We start from the raw sequence: 14,942 nt of genomic DNA on the forward strand, positions 1-14,942 counted from the left end.
AATTGCTCAGTATCAAACAAAGCTTCAAATAAATAAACAAGCACATAACATGAAGTAAAGATCACAATTTGTGTCACACATCTATAACTCCAGAATTAACCTGATCTGTGGAATGTTAACGGTTGAGCTCCATTTGGCTCTGTATCAAAAAGAGACATAGAGAAGAAGAAATTGAGTCATGTATTTTTGCCCAAGACTCATGTCAGCATTTTTGTGTCTGAGTGTCTGAGCTACAACGCTAGCTCTGTTGGGGTGATAAGGAGTGGTACTTAGTTAGAGGCTGTGGATATGTTAAAGTTAAATAATTGAATGGGAGAGGAGAGATAAAGAAATAATAATGAACTTAAATCATCTACTGTCCTTTACTAATGACAGAAAGCTAGAGATGCTGTAGGCAGACAGATTTAAGGATATAGATAAGCTGGAACGAAAGCAGCTAGCCTATGGCCTAGTTAGAATTTTGCAATGGAAGATTTCTCAGTAAAGCGATGACGTGATCACACTGACAGACCTCTATTAATGTTTCTTTGGTTTACATAAAGATACTATACCTCTCATAAAGATTTAAGATTTTAAACTCAGACTGCAATCTGGATTGAGCTGTAGAGCAGAAACAGGTCACGGTCACTGAAATCCTGCCAGTATTCTGCCGATGAGCACGTGAGCGGGCAGCCGATCATGCAGAGCAGGCAGGATACTACTTTGACTGTTAACCTTAACTGTGATATTAAAGTTCACTGAATGGACTTTGTGCTGCACTTTTGACTGAATACATGAGCCACTTCATTTAACAAATTTAACCTATTCTTGGGATAGAGACGGACTGTGCTTGTCTTTTTTTGGATGAATCCTAAATTCTCCCAAAAACAGAGACCTGTAGTATTCACTTACAAAGTTTCTCAACCTTTGAGTCAGTTTATTTGAACGGACTGCCACAGTCTACATTTGCCTTTTATATTCTTTGGTAGCTTAAATTGGGAAAAATGCTGCATTATTACAATAATAATGATAAAATGATGCAAAATACTTGTTGTAATTATTACTGTATCTTCATTGTAAATTTATGGATCGTCATACTGGTAATAAAAAAAAGCTTGCCAATCCATGCCGGCTACTGAAAAACTGCATGTACATAGCAAAGTGGACAGGTCGCAGAATACCGACCTTGGCTGTGAGTCCAGCGTGGTCTAAAGTGCAGGAGTGATGGTGCTCTGTTTGCTGAGTGGGTGGTTTTGATAGTTCACCTGAGTTTGTTCATCTGACCTTTTTTGCAAAGGTTCAAATTAATTCTCCGAAATCTGGATTTTATACATCATAGAAGAGATGATGCTGTGTGGTATTATTATCAGTGTAATTATTATAAATACCAGGTCTACTTTTAAAAACATTACAATCTTTTACAGATTTATTTTGTTTAAAATCAGTAAAGGAAAGTGTTGCATAATATGTGACCTTTAACATACAAAAGCCTTTTTGACTTTGACATTTCATTTGATGATACTGGACACCTGGCACAAGGGAAATAGGCAGGGTCTTTGCAGGGACAGGTGTAGGTGCCTTCTCCTTCATCTCTGCCAGAACTTTCTCCAAGAACATTACCCACAGAGGACAATGTTGTAGAAGCTCCTTAAATACTGTTTAAGCATTGAGTTCTTTCGAGCACCTCAGTTCTTCCCAGTACGCAGTAAGGCAATGTGAACACATGCATTCGACACAGTGCAGGCAGGCTTTTTGATAATCTAAACATGCACGGTCAAGGTTTGCATATAGCTGCTGGAGACATAAAGCATAGCACAGTTCCCATCCAGAAAATATTGTTCAACATGCACTCACATGGAATCTCACGGTAAAAAAAAAAAAAGGCAGATAGCTGTCTGGTTTTGTCTGTGCTCTTGAATTTCCCTCGGGATCAATAAAGTATCTATCTATCTATCTATCTATCTTGATTGGAGTACTGAATTGAGGTCCAGAGAATATTGTTTGGCTGCCATTTGTATCGTTGGCTGGTGCAAGAAGCCGGGCTAGCAGCATTTACAGAAACAGTTAGCACAAGTCACAGGAAAGCTGATAAGCTCCTATAGTAAGTATTACTATAGGATAGTAGTATTGTAAAATTCTCCGCTCGTGAGATGAATAAAGGATTATTTTAGTTGACAGACAACAGAGTGGTGAACAGTGTTTTATTCTACGATACTTAAAATTGAGCATAATCCCATTTGAGCAATAGAACATACACATATCCTGCAATAGTTGCACCGGCAGCCCAAATCTTGTTTTTGGCCCTGCAACCTGACATGCTACAATCTCTTGTATTGATGAGGAGCAACGTGATGTAGGCCTTCAACTTATAACAAGAGGCCAGAAAATGTTTAATCAATCTTTTTATTGCAACTCAACAACTAAATTATTGACCTCACTCTTGAGGCAGATATACACTTCAAACTGTTTCTTTTTCCTTTTTTTAATATAACTCAGTGAAAATGTGTCTTCCTTTGAGGAGTCGTGGGGCAGCACAGAGGCTAAACAGAGGCACATTGGACATCAGTTCAAGGCTAGGGTAAATAGATCATAATTTTAGTATGTCATGGCATTGAATAGTTTATAGAGGAATGCATTTCATAACTCAAAAGATTGTTTCTGTTTTGACAAGTCTCAAGAATACCAATGACATAGAAAGTGAATACCATTTTACAGAGGAAAGAGTTTGGGTTTTTTTGTCTGTGGTTTTCTGTAGGTTCAACAGTACATTGTACGTCATTACATCCCCCAGGTTAAACCACACTTTTATCTTGACGCTCTTTAATTTCCTGTGCGATGCAGTGTCACAACTTCAACTCAATCTGGTTTCTTCTGGACCGAATGGCAGTGGCAATTCTTTCGTTTAGCTTTGCATCCTTGTTGCCAGTTAAATAAGCTAAGAACATGACAGCTTATCAAAGTCGCTTTGCGCCTCGTACACTCACACCAATTGCATGGTGTTAACCCCGGTGTGCCACAAAGCATCTTACTGTATGTGGGTCAATGAAAGTCTTACCTAGAAACATGACTGATTAACCCTGACTGACACAGCAGAGTGGGAGCCATTACACCATCATCAGGACTAAATCTGGCCTTTACTATGCTCCACACGTTGCATCAGACTCTGTCACTAAATGGCTTTTAAAGTTAAATGGCACTGGGAACAAAGTGCTGAGTGTACAGTTCACCTGGTGGGGTTTGTTTAAAGACTGAGAGTAGCACAAGTGAATAAGGGATGAAGATAGTTTGAGAATATAGATGTCATAAAGATACAAGAGTAGCAAGCTCGCTGCAGATTTAAATGGAGGCTAAAAAGGTAACCCTTCAGTTGTGCTTATACATTTGTTTCAGTCATTGGCTTTTTTTTAAACTTTGCTCTAAAGACAATTACAAGAATTGTACATCTTCCTACTTTACTTTAAGTTTAATCCATTCTTTTTTTAAGTAGTTTTTTCTGTTTTCATTTTAAATTATGTTTTATTTGAATAATATTGTCATCTCTTTTTAAACGTTTCTTTCAGACAAGTGGGTTGCATGTTACTTACTGTCATTATCATTTTGTTTTCCTGTTTTACTTTAAGATGCATTTCTGAAAATAAATGTTTTTAAACAATTCCTTTCAAACATTTTAAATACACATAGAACACAAATTTACACAGATCATCAAACACACACACACACACACACACACACACACACGTTAAAGCAGTCTTCGCTGTCCAGCCATAACCAGTTTAGTGAGCTCAGATTTGGCCTGTTTGCAGGCAGGCTCTTGAAATACTTCCCAATGAGCAGCTATGTAAACGGAATTTGACTTACTTCCCCACCATAGAGAGGCATTAGACTCAACGGTTTTTAACAAATATAACAATAACAAAAAGTAAAGGAACAAGGCTGCAGGATAAAGTGAGGTGGAAATTGTTTTATAACTTCACAGTCTTGTTTTTGAAAGCAAGGCACGCAAATACGTTTGGGAGAAAAAAAAGCAACATTTTTTTTTTTTTTACTTTTTACTCATCAGAACATTTAAAGCACGTTTATTCTATATGTTGCCCCGACCCTTTCATTTGCTTCTTGTAAATTGCAACCAAACATTCAAACACAATCATACACAGATGGTTTTGCCTTTAGGATAAACCTAAGGGTTATGTTCGGTTAGGAGGTTTAATGTCTTGCCAGAGGACAGATTAAAACTGAAAGAGGAAGTTACCGAACTATGCAGAATATGACCAACTCTAACTCTGAATTCCAACTGCCAGATTCAGCCTGGGAGACATATATCAACTTCAACTGGCTTTGTTATATGAGATTTGGTGAACAAAATCTCAAGGTCCATTCATTTCATTAGTTTCAATAAAGTTTGTTTAATGCTATTCACCTGTAAATGTACTGGAGCTGATATCCTATCACCTTTAACCTTTGTGTGAACTTTGCTGGGGCCATGCTCTCTTAATTGATTGATTATTATCATTTAAACACGTTCACTTTTGACTTGCATGCATGCACACCCTCACATGAGCAGTTGAGGATGACTTGTGCAAAAATGCAAACTCAAGTGGAAATGGAAGTCGAAACTGAATTGTATGTTTGGAAATATATGTACATTTAGGGCAAGACATGGGATGTTCAGTACATGGGTATGCTGCAGAATAGTAAGAAGTTTGACTTTTGGCAACTCTGAGCAGGCATGTCCATTCAACATTAACACACATATGCACACACACAGTCAGTTTGGGAGTTTTACCAATAGTCACTTATGGACTTTTAGATAGACTGAAATCAATGCCTCTGCCAGCAGAGTTCAACTTGTGGTCATGTCACTTTGAACATTTCCATGCTGACTCCAGTAACACAAAGCTGTATGTCACACAGTTGCATACATACAGGTATAATAAAAGACACTCAAAATCTTTCCACTTTTCTTGTACAATTTAAAGAGAAGTACATTCTCTCAATTACAAAACCATCTACCTGTTTTTTGGTGACAATAGATACATTTTATGTAATAAGATATTAAAATTGAGCACATTTTTTTGAAGATTAGTCTGTAAGAATTCAGTTTAAACATCAACATTATCTTTCCTATTTAGTTCATCCTTTATGATGATAAAGTAGTACATATTTAATGTCATGCACTTTTTAAGTTGTTTTTATTATTATTCTGCTTCTATTGAATAAATGTTGTTATCATGCAATTTTATTGTTAACAGCACTTCAGTCTATGCTTGTCATATGAAACGTTTCATTTAAATGACTTATCAACACCTTACATTATACATACATTAACTCACTATTAGCAGAATGTGTAAATTCAATAATGTATCCCATTCACATGCAGTCACATGGGAGTGTTTTGCCTATGTGCACCCAAACACGAGAAAACAGTAGCTGTATCAAGCAAAGCATTCACGAAGTCCACTTATGAAGATGTGACACCTGAAGGGCTGAGAGAAAGCTTATAAAAGAATTTCCCCTCGGTGACAATAAAAATAAAAGTCAAAAGTCATTTAAGAAAATAAATTGACACATTTTATAAAAGATTCAAAGTGACAGTGAATATTTATAGCTCTTTAACCAAACCACTAAACTGAAACATACAGGGAGTCTACTCTTAAAATGCATTCAAAAACTGACAGTACACTTTTGATAAAATTACAAATGAAATGTCAGTGTTGTTTTGTTCAATGCTTGTGCAAAGACAGTAGTCTTATGAAAGTTATTTGCTAAACAAAACACTTGAATTTATACACCAGTGGTAGTCTTTTTGGCTATAGATTATTGAAGGACCACCATACATTTTCAGTTTACTCATGCATGACACTTATTCTTACTGAGGGGCAGTTATGTAACTTGAGGCAACTGATTTTCCTAACTTGATTTAAAAACTCTTTCTAAGCTTTCACACCCTAGATAAAAACAAGGATGTTCTGCACTTAACATGGCCTACTACATATTTGTCTTTATGATTTCAAAATAAAATCATCATCTGTTAAATAAAACAGACACATACGAAACATGTGTCGTAACAATTTAGGCTATCAAGTGACCAATGCTGTACAGGGCCAGAGATTCAACCAAACAAGACCTTACAGTATATGTCAGCCTGTTTGCATTTCTGAAAGTTTTATTTCTGTTTGTTTCTTTGTGTTTGTGTGTGTGCACGTGTGTACTGATCCAAGAGAAATGAGCTGGCTGATTTGTAAACAGCAGTTGTGAACGTGTAGGGGCAAAGAGGATTTACAGGAATTGGAGGAAAGGCGAATCAACAACCGCTTAACCGCAAAAACTGCTGCCAAACCTGCTGCCAAAAAATGAATAAACGACAAAGGACTGTTCACTGTGTGTGTGTGTGTGTATGAGAGAGAGAGAGAGAGAGAGAGAGAGAGAGAGAGAGAACTGTGTACCCACATCATTTCCTACAGACCCTCAGTTGCTGTAATGCAGGACCCAACACATTATTAGATAAGATAAGATAATCACAGTTCAATATATGCTTAATAGTATGAATCTCATATGCTTTTATGTGATCAAAACATCTATTTCTATTCTACGTCTATTTTAACCTAATTGGAAAGCTTTCAATGGCTTAGGTAACTTTTCTTCCCTTTAAGTTTAGTTTCAGGGTTCAGCAGTAACTCCACTAACAGGAAATAGTAAACCACGCAAATGAGGGCCAATTTTCCTGTACCAAAATAGACACTTGTGATGCTTCTTAAACCTTCTTGTTCCAGCAGTTCATGCATGCTTGAATAAAACGTGTGTGCTGTTGTTACCAAAGCTCAGTATCACATTATAGCTTATTTTAATATGAGTGACAGATTTCTTCCGGGGCAATGATGCAGAAGTAGAACATATTCTTAAAATGTAATTTGATTAATCAGGTAAAAAGGAGAAAGATCTTAGTTGAGGCTGAATCAAGGTTTAACATCCCAACATTTACAGAAGGTTAACAGGGCAATAACATTGAATAAAAGTGGGTTGTGGTTAGTTTTGAAATCCCACCAGGTGAACAGTGGAACATAAATCCTTCTCCCATCACTAAAGCTCTGCACATGTGACATCTGACAGGCATCATGTGTGACTATGACTATGACTGCATGCATGCCTGCTGGTCTTTGCACACATGCACATCTGTCTCTGCAAGTGTTTATATTGTTTGTATACGTGCATCTCTGTTTGTTTACTGATCAATCCTGTCTGTGTGTCTGGCTGGACACTGTCTCTAATTGATTTTCCACTCCTTTTTCTCTTGTGCAAAAAACATTGTGGCTGATTGTTGACCTCAGATTGTGGTAATCCACTGACCTGATATCAGACACATAGCACACTGTAATTGCTTTCATTTTGTAGTTCCACAGAATTATTTCTTGTCATTTTAAACAACTTTAAAAAAGACTTCTCACTTTTTGACTGAATAAGCCTTCAGTTAAAGTTTGAGAGCAGAGTTTTTTCTTAACATAGTAACAAATTGCTTAACCGACTGCACATGATGTACTTTGGTCAAGAGAAAATTCCAGAAAGACCTGGTCAGAAAAAGGAAGATCTGGGCTATTTGCTCCAAGAGCTTGGCATGTTTTGACAATCTGGCCCATTGAGAAGTCATTTGTGTAATCCTAATGATCACAGATTAAAAAAACAGACAAGATTGGGATTGTGTTTGACAATCGCACACAAAGATAAAGGCTATCAGTGGAAGTTGATCAAGTCTGAATGGTTTGTATTGGATGTTGATCATTTATGATCACGGTCAACACTGCATTCAGGGTTTGCTGCTTTGATTAAATCTCCATATGAAAGCTGGAGTCTGAGACTAACACTGATAAAGTGGAGACTTGTAAGATGAAAGCCTTTATTGATAGACACAGCGAGATGGAATTGATATGAGTCAAAATGTCTGGTGTTGTGTAACATTTAAAATTTAATTACATTATTTGTTAATTACATCTTTAAAACAGAGCGCAAATTATCTTGTATGCACAGGCAGCCTACTCAGTGTTTGTTTATCGGCAAAATCTACTGTTAATCAATTCAGCTTTTCCTTTTTTAAATAAAAACTTGAAAGTTGAAAAAAACTAAGATAGTGAGAAAAATATGTTTTAAGAAGAAGTACCACTTACTTTGTTTAAAGTGCAAATTTAGGGGTTGAATAGTTCAAAATGTAGGTTAGTGTGGTGTGAAACGACATGATCAATACCGTTGTCATGTGTATTATAAAGACGATGGCACACTTAACAGCCCGTTCACATATCTGAGAGCTAATTAAGGTTATAGATCTCGTTTGTTTTAACTTCAAAAAAGCCAAAGTGTAAAAACAGGATGATATGACCAGGACTTCTTCTTAGGAGTGCCAGAAGCCTGTACTTAAACTGTACTGTACTTAAACTTTACATGTACCCTGTCAATTTGAACAGATTTACACTCAAGATATAATGTGTTTCTTAGTGGTCTTCAAAGATCCTGGTAAGTGAAATTTCTACATCTGAACAGTGTAATGTTTTTTTTTTTTTTTTTTTTTTCCCCAGCTATGTCTACCGTTTAAACTAGCTTGAAATAAGTTGTACAAACTCACACCAACCAAAGTGTCAAAAACTACTTTATAGATGTTAAAGCCAGGTGCTCGTTAACCGGAAAAGAGTCTATCAAATACTTGAACTGATAACTTTACATAAAAGTATTCAATGCAGTTTTGCATTAAAGTTAACCTTTTTTCAGCTTTATTTTTGGGCTTCTTGTCTTTATTTGATAGGACAGTGGATAGAGTAGGAAATTGGGAGACAGCTGCAAGTCTGGCGTAACCTGTGTCACCCACTCGGAGGACTATAGCCTCCTGTAATAGGGCGCAAAACTTGGCCATCAGCAGCCCAAGGTTGACCTTTGTAAACTTTACATGTACAGGTATGATGTAAAAAATATATGTAATGCTAATTTAATTTTTTTAAATATTACCTAGAAATTGTGGCTACAGGACACACGTCGTGCTGCAAACAGGTAGACTTCAGAAAACTGACAGGTTGGCTCAATGTAAAGACATAAAAAGTGACAAATGGACATGCAGGCATTTATCTTTATATAAAGCCACTTCAGCGGTTACTGTGCCATTGACACAGTCTGGCCTTCTGCCAAACTCAAGGACAGGGACACTAAGCAGGTCAGGTTAATATGTCACACGTTGGCTTTCAAGCATCATTGTGAAATCTTTGTGTGAAAATGTGCGAGCAATGTAGAGCTGTCCAGGGAGAAAGGGAGGGTTTATTGTCAAAGGGGCTTATCTCAGCGATTGATCCTTGAGTATAAAATGCTGTCGATGGTGGCCACTCAGTGTGGACATGCTTCTTGATCACTGAGCCTGCAAACCATTCACTCACTCCTTCTCATCAGAGTTTACCATCACCTTTTTCTTCTTCAACCATGGGAGTTGCATACAGCGTTGGAGAGTAAGTACAACTAATTGTCAAGACATTTTGGATTTTATTTCCCTTGGTTTTGAAGATGTTGATGGTAGTAAGGTTAAAACATTTTATTTCTATGTTGCTTTATTAAAAATAGTTACATTTCTGAGCTGGGACCCACAGTTACCATTTTAAAATGAGAGTTTGAAACCTGATATTAAAGGGATACTTCACCCATTTACATGAAGCTGTGTATCATGAGAAACATGGTAGTAGTGTTGAATGGTCGTGAATCCAACCCTTATTTTGCCCTGAGATGAGAAAAATGTGTTTTTCTTTGCTTGAAAGTTTTCTTCATGTGATGCAAAAAGCGTCATATTGCATCACATGAAGAACCATTCAACACTGTGGGTGAAGTATCCCTTTAATCATTCTATACAAAAGCTTCAGGAAATGTATTGGGTCACTAAAAAGTTTCTGCAGTGCAGAATTACATCTCCAAGGGTTTGGAAATAGCCTGTGGGAAGAGAAGTGAGCGGGTGGCTTTTTAATTGAGGTTAAGTAAACTAAATGTAAAAGTAGGTTTACATGGACTTCCAGGATTTCATCATTGAATTGGCCAGGATTCCTGATTTCCCCCACATGTCCTCATATCCTCAGCATGATTAATGCCTTGAACATTTTGGGCATGCTTCACCTTCCGGCTGGTCATGTCCAGGCACATTACAACAAATATCAGAGGAATGGAGGCAGAACAAGTTAAAGATTACAAGATGTATTCCAGTTGAAATGGTGAAAGACACAGTCTTTATCTTTTTGTTTTGTTAAATAGTTACTTCATTATATTTTCTGTTTAACTCTTCAAATCAAATACAATTCCTTTAGAACATGGCAGACCACATGCATCTTAAAGGCCTACAATCTCTCTCTAGTACACGGTATGTTATCTTTAAGTAAAAAGTGCACTTTGTCCTCTTGCTTCTACAGGGTTGATCATCTTTACACCTTCTTTGTTCAGTGGTCTCCTGCTATATACAAGAAGGGGGGTAAGAAGCAGCCCCAGCCTCGCTACCTCATCAGGGAGAAACATCAGAAACGCTACCTGGTTGTAGAAAAGAACAAAGTAGCTGTGATCAACAAGCTTCTCAGCAACCCTGCAAAAAATGCTGCTAAAAACTGGGAGGTACGTATTTAAAAAAAAAAAAAAAAAAATTCTGATGGGAATCATTAAGTATCAGTTTACAGTAACTGAGACTGAAAGTGCTGGGCCAAGCCCAAGACATTGTGGGAAATCTCATTACTTCCATATATGGGCATCCTGCCTGCAAGCTTCTAAAACCGCACTTCACTTTCCTCTGAGTGAGAAAAGAAACTGTTCAGAGTTGGAACAAACCAATGAGAAGCCCATGCACTCAAGTTTCCAACCAATGACTTTTCAAACCAAGAAAGTGAAAGTAACCCAGACTGTATAAAAGTGAAAAGCGGGTTAGTTCAGAAACAGACATGTGGTCCTCCAGAGTGCTGCTATTGACTGAGAAATCAGGAGCTATGAAACTGCTTCCAGAAAATGTGAAAGTGCTTTATTTTGCTAGTGACTGTATGGAACCCTATGTCCAGGTAGGACTACTACTGTATGTTCATGTGCGGACCTGTTCTGTATTTTAAAAATATATATAATTTACTTTAGAGATAAATATGTTTAATTTATTGCCCTTCCGAAAATGTTTGTCATCCAGCACTCTAGTTAGGAATTCACTTGTTATGCTGATGTGTTACAGTGCTCTGTGAATTGAGCAGCCTCCCGCACCTTTACCGTTAGACTTACTAAATAGATTGGTAGATAAATAGATAAATACTTCATTCATTCCCTGGGAGAAATTCTGTTTGTCATCTTTGTACTGCTTTAAGAGCCACTGAACCACTAATGGGACTTTTTATAATGAAAAAAACAAACCAAAAAAAAACAGGACACCTGAGGAAAATCAGTCAAAACATAATTGTTACTTTTTGTTTATTCTTTAGATAGTCACAGTACATGAAGCCAAGCGTCGACTGAGTCTGTGCAGCTCTGACGACTCTGAGGCAGAGGATCCTGAGTACCAGGAGGGAGATGAGGATGTCCTCCCTGTGCTCGGAGACCACAGCCAGCTGCTGCGGGACCACCACCTGAAGACAGTAAGTTATACCCACTAACCTTTTATAAAAAACAAGGTTGAAAATTTTGTGGAAGACAATACCTGTTTTTATACATACCATATGTTAGACATTATTTGATGAACAACATTTTTCAACAGCTTGCTGTTCAGATGCCAGCGAGGACTCAGGGGTACCAATGGCAGCTGGTTTACAGTACAGCTGTCCATGGCAGCAGCCTGAAGACTCTGTACAGAAACATGGCTGGCCTGGACAGCCCTGTGCTGCTTGTCATTAAAGACATGCAACAAAAGGTTGGCATCTTTACAAACAACACTTTCCTTAACACAATAAAGTTAAACTGATACTTTCAAAGAATAACTGTTGGTAAAGAATTTTTTTTTATAAAATTCTATCTTGCTTCTTCCCAGGTGTTTGGTGCTTTTTCTTCCGATCCATTCAAAGTCAGTAAATACTCCTATGGCACTGGAGAAACATTCCTGTTCAGCTTCAACCCAGACTTCCAGGTGAGATTTGAATGTTTTTTGTTACCTATTGTACAGTTATAGAGAGGATACAGAGGTTGGGTGTTCCTGTTTGACAAGAAGAAGGCTTTTGTGCTTTCTCATAAAACATAGCAGTAAAGTTTGCAAAACGTCAAGAAATTCTCAATCTAAAGAAAAAATATAAAGCCTCTGAAAAGTAATGAGTTTCAGAAAATACACTTATACTGTAAAATTTGTGTTCTGAGTTTGAGTGCCATTTTCAAATAATTGTATTTTCTGGATTTCCAGGCGTACAGGTGGAGCGGGGAGAATTCCTACTTTGTGAGCGGGAACCTGGAATCTCTGCACATTGGTGGAGGAGGGTAAGTTATTGGTTATTGAAAAACTAAAACTAAACCTACTCAACTAAGACATGCACATCTGAGGAGAAGGCGGGATTCAGGCCTTGCAGTATCATAAAGTAATAAAAAGCAGGATTGTAATAAAGCTGTTAAACTACCTGTTAAACATCTGGGATTATAATGTCTCTTTTATGAGCTTTTGGCAGATGTTGCATTAAATTGCTCTTTGTTTTCCTTTTCTGTAGGAGTGGATTTGGCCTGTGGCTGGATGCAGATCTGTACCATGGTTCAAGCTTCTCCTGTCCCACCTTCCACAATGTGTCTCTGTCATCGCAGGAAGACTTTATTGTACAAGACCTCGAAGTTTGGACTGTGCAGAACTGATAGAGAACATCTAAAGAGAAAAGATAAACAAAGAAACTACCCACAGTCTTGTCTGGAGTAACAGAACCTCAAGACTAAACGGCTGTATGCGTGGTTTAGCCATGGCCTGATGGAGCAGCTGCTGTAAAGTGCACCCGGCTCAGACTCAGGTCTGGTCTGGTTCGTGGCCTGGACTTCACGTTTGGTTTTGGGTGATCTGTGCTTGTTTAAATGCCATGTGGCAAGAGGAAAATCTGCAGATCGAAGTCCCCTAACTGCAAACTACCAGCCAGTTACTACTACCCAATGCTTGTTAGTAACAAGCGATCTAAAGCGTAAAGCATTCCATGGCTCTTCTTTCTTAAAAAGAGCATTAAAATACAAAAGCCAGTGTAACACTGTTGGATTACATGTTTGAAACTATTGCAAGCACATAAGAAAATAATGTTTTTTTCTTCTTGTTGAAAAACAATGTGAAACAGTTGGCACATATAAATAGTATTTACAAAAAAATTGCCCAAAGGTGTATGAAGCATAGTTGGCACATACAGGGTTTTTAATATTTATGACACAAAGGATAAAATAGGTCTTTTTTGGTATGAACACTGGAACATGAGAGGACCTATGGATATGTAGGATCCACTTCAAACGATGTGAAATAAATGTGGTTTACAGTGTTTTTTTTCTTTTTCTAAATTATTTATGTTTTGATCGTTCTCCATTTGAATACTAAAGCTAAAAATGAAGAACAAGGACTCGGGCTCAAAAATAGAAGTATTGGTTTGGACTACAAGAAATGTCTTATGAGTGATGTGTGAAGTTAGATCTCAATCATGAACCGTAACTTCTGGGGGTTTTTGGGAAGTGACACACCTGCCTTCTTATTTGCATGAATAGGAAATGTTTGTTTTTTAAAAAAAATAATTTTAAGTTAAATATAAACATTTATTTTAAGAACATTTGAACAGGAAATGAAAAGAAATAAGCCTACTTTTCCTGTTTGTATGTTGTTGTTTTGTATCTAATTTCCAGTTTGAGTCTTTTATGCAGTGCTGGTGCTGCTGATATTATGTTTTTTGACCTCACAAAATGTTGTCTTTCCTGGTGCAAGACAAGTTTTATATAATGTGATGAATAAAATTCTTAAACAAAATATTATCCTTTCCAGAAAGGAATCTGTTTGTTCAGTTTTGTTCTGTAAAGATCTATTGTAAAAAAAATCCACTTTAACCGTGTTTTTGAACATCCAGTGTGTCTAGTAGCCAAAACACTCATCCAGTCACTTGTTTGTGTTCTGCAGCAGAGGTCAGAGAAAAGTGCTCCGTTTCAAATGTTTGTAAAGTCGCATGCCGAATCTGGTGGAAAAATACTCTCCCCTCCTCTAACCACTTGAATCAAATAACTCTGGACCCCACGTCCAACCTGAACTTTTGCAAAGGTCCGCCATTGTTACTCTCGCTCGCAAAGGAGGGATGGCCATCGGTAAAACTAAATACCAAACCTGCTCGGTAGTAGGTTGCAAAGACCAGCAGTTTCATTCTGGTGGCCGTGTTAGCGGCACTGTAAATTGTTGTAAATACAGAATATTTTCATTCAAGGGATTGTTTCGTGTTTTGTCGACGCAGTAGTTTAGTTCAAACTATTGTATAACTATTGTAATGCATAGAAACCCCTACCATTCATGTGATCGTGTTAGCTGTTGTTCTGAAAATAAAACCTTGAATCAATCACTTAGGCATAAGCTTTAGGTCTGCATAAAAAGTTACAGCCGTGTTATTCATGTCGTTAGATTACCGACTGTATAATGCTTAAACATTGGAAATGCTCAGCCTTTGTCTTTACATTAGACTGAACAAGAAACCATTAATTATAGAAGAAATAATTCTCTAAAAATACTGTGGGGGACTTGTTTTCATCTCAATATGCTGTACATTGTCTTGCAAATATGAACTCAGATAAAAACAATGCCACTAATTGGAGAAATAGCTCTTTTTATTGGTTGTGTATTTCTTTCACTCTGGCACTCTTAAAAAGCTGGCATTACATTTTACAGCTCTTACTTTTTAGACAAGCACATCTTGAGAAGGGACAGGTGTTCCTGTGGCGTGACCCACAAAGGAGGCCTACAATCTGTACACAACTGTCCTAAAACTCTCCAATTCCACCTCAAGTCAGAATAGGTATGTTGATCA

The 14,942-nt window shown here is 37.4% G+C and overlaps 1 protein-coding gene across 1 annotated transcript; it reads left to right on the forward strand.

Moving 5' to 3' along the window:
• The first annotated feature begins 10,522 nt into the window (after positions 1-10,522).
• ncoa7a (nuclear receptor coactivator 7a) lies at positions 10,523-13,898 on the forward strand. Its single transcript, XM_079345104.1, has 6 exons — positions 10,523-10,590; positions 11,430-11,582; positions 11,702-11,854; positions 11,972-12,067; positions 12,335-12,408; positions 12,633-13,898. Exons 3-6 carry the CDS (start codon positions 11,714-11,716, stop codon positions 12,769-12,771), a joined length of 450 nt encoding a protein of 149 aa, XP_079201230.1. The 5' UTR covers positions 10,523-10,590; positions 11,430-11,582; positions 11,702-11,713; the 3' UTR covers positions 12,772-13,898.
• Positions 13,899-14,942: the final 1,044 nt, after the last annotated feature.

The sequence above is a fragment of the Symphodus melops genome (genome assembly GCF_947650265.1).
Source record: "Symphodus melops genome assembly, chromosome: 5".
In the NCBI taxonomy this organism is placed as follows: Eukaryota; Metazoa; Chordata; class Actinopteri; order Labriformes; family Labridae; genus Symphodus; species Symphodus melops.

Excerpts from the sequence above, each read along its gene's own strand:
- ncoa7a (XM_079345104.1), top strand. The coding sequence starts at position 11,714 with ATGCCAGCGAGGACTCAGGGGTACCAATGGCAGCTGGTTTACAGTACA. Across the intron at positions 12,068-12,334 it reads GCTTCAACCCAGACTTCCAG|GCGTACAGGTGGAGCGGGGA; the intron begins GTGAGATTTGAA and ends CTGGATTTCCAG. Across the intron at positions 12,409-12,632 it reads CTGCACATTGGTGGAGGAGG|GAGTGGATTTGGCCTGTGGC; the intron begins GTAAGTTATTGG and ends CCTTTTCTGTAG.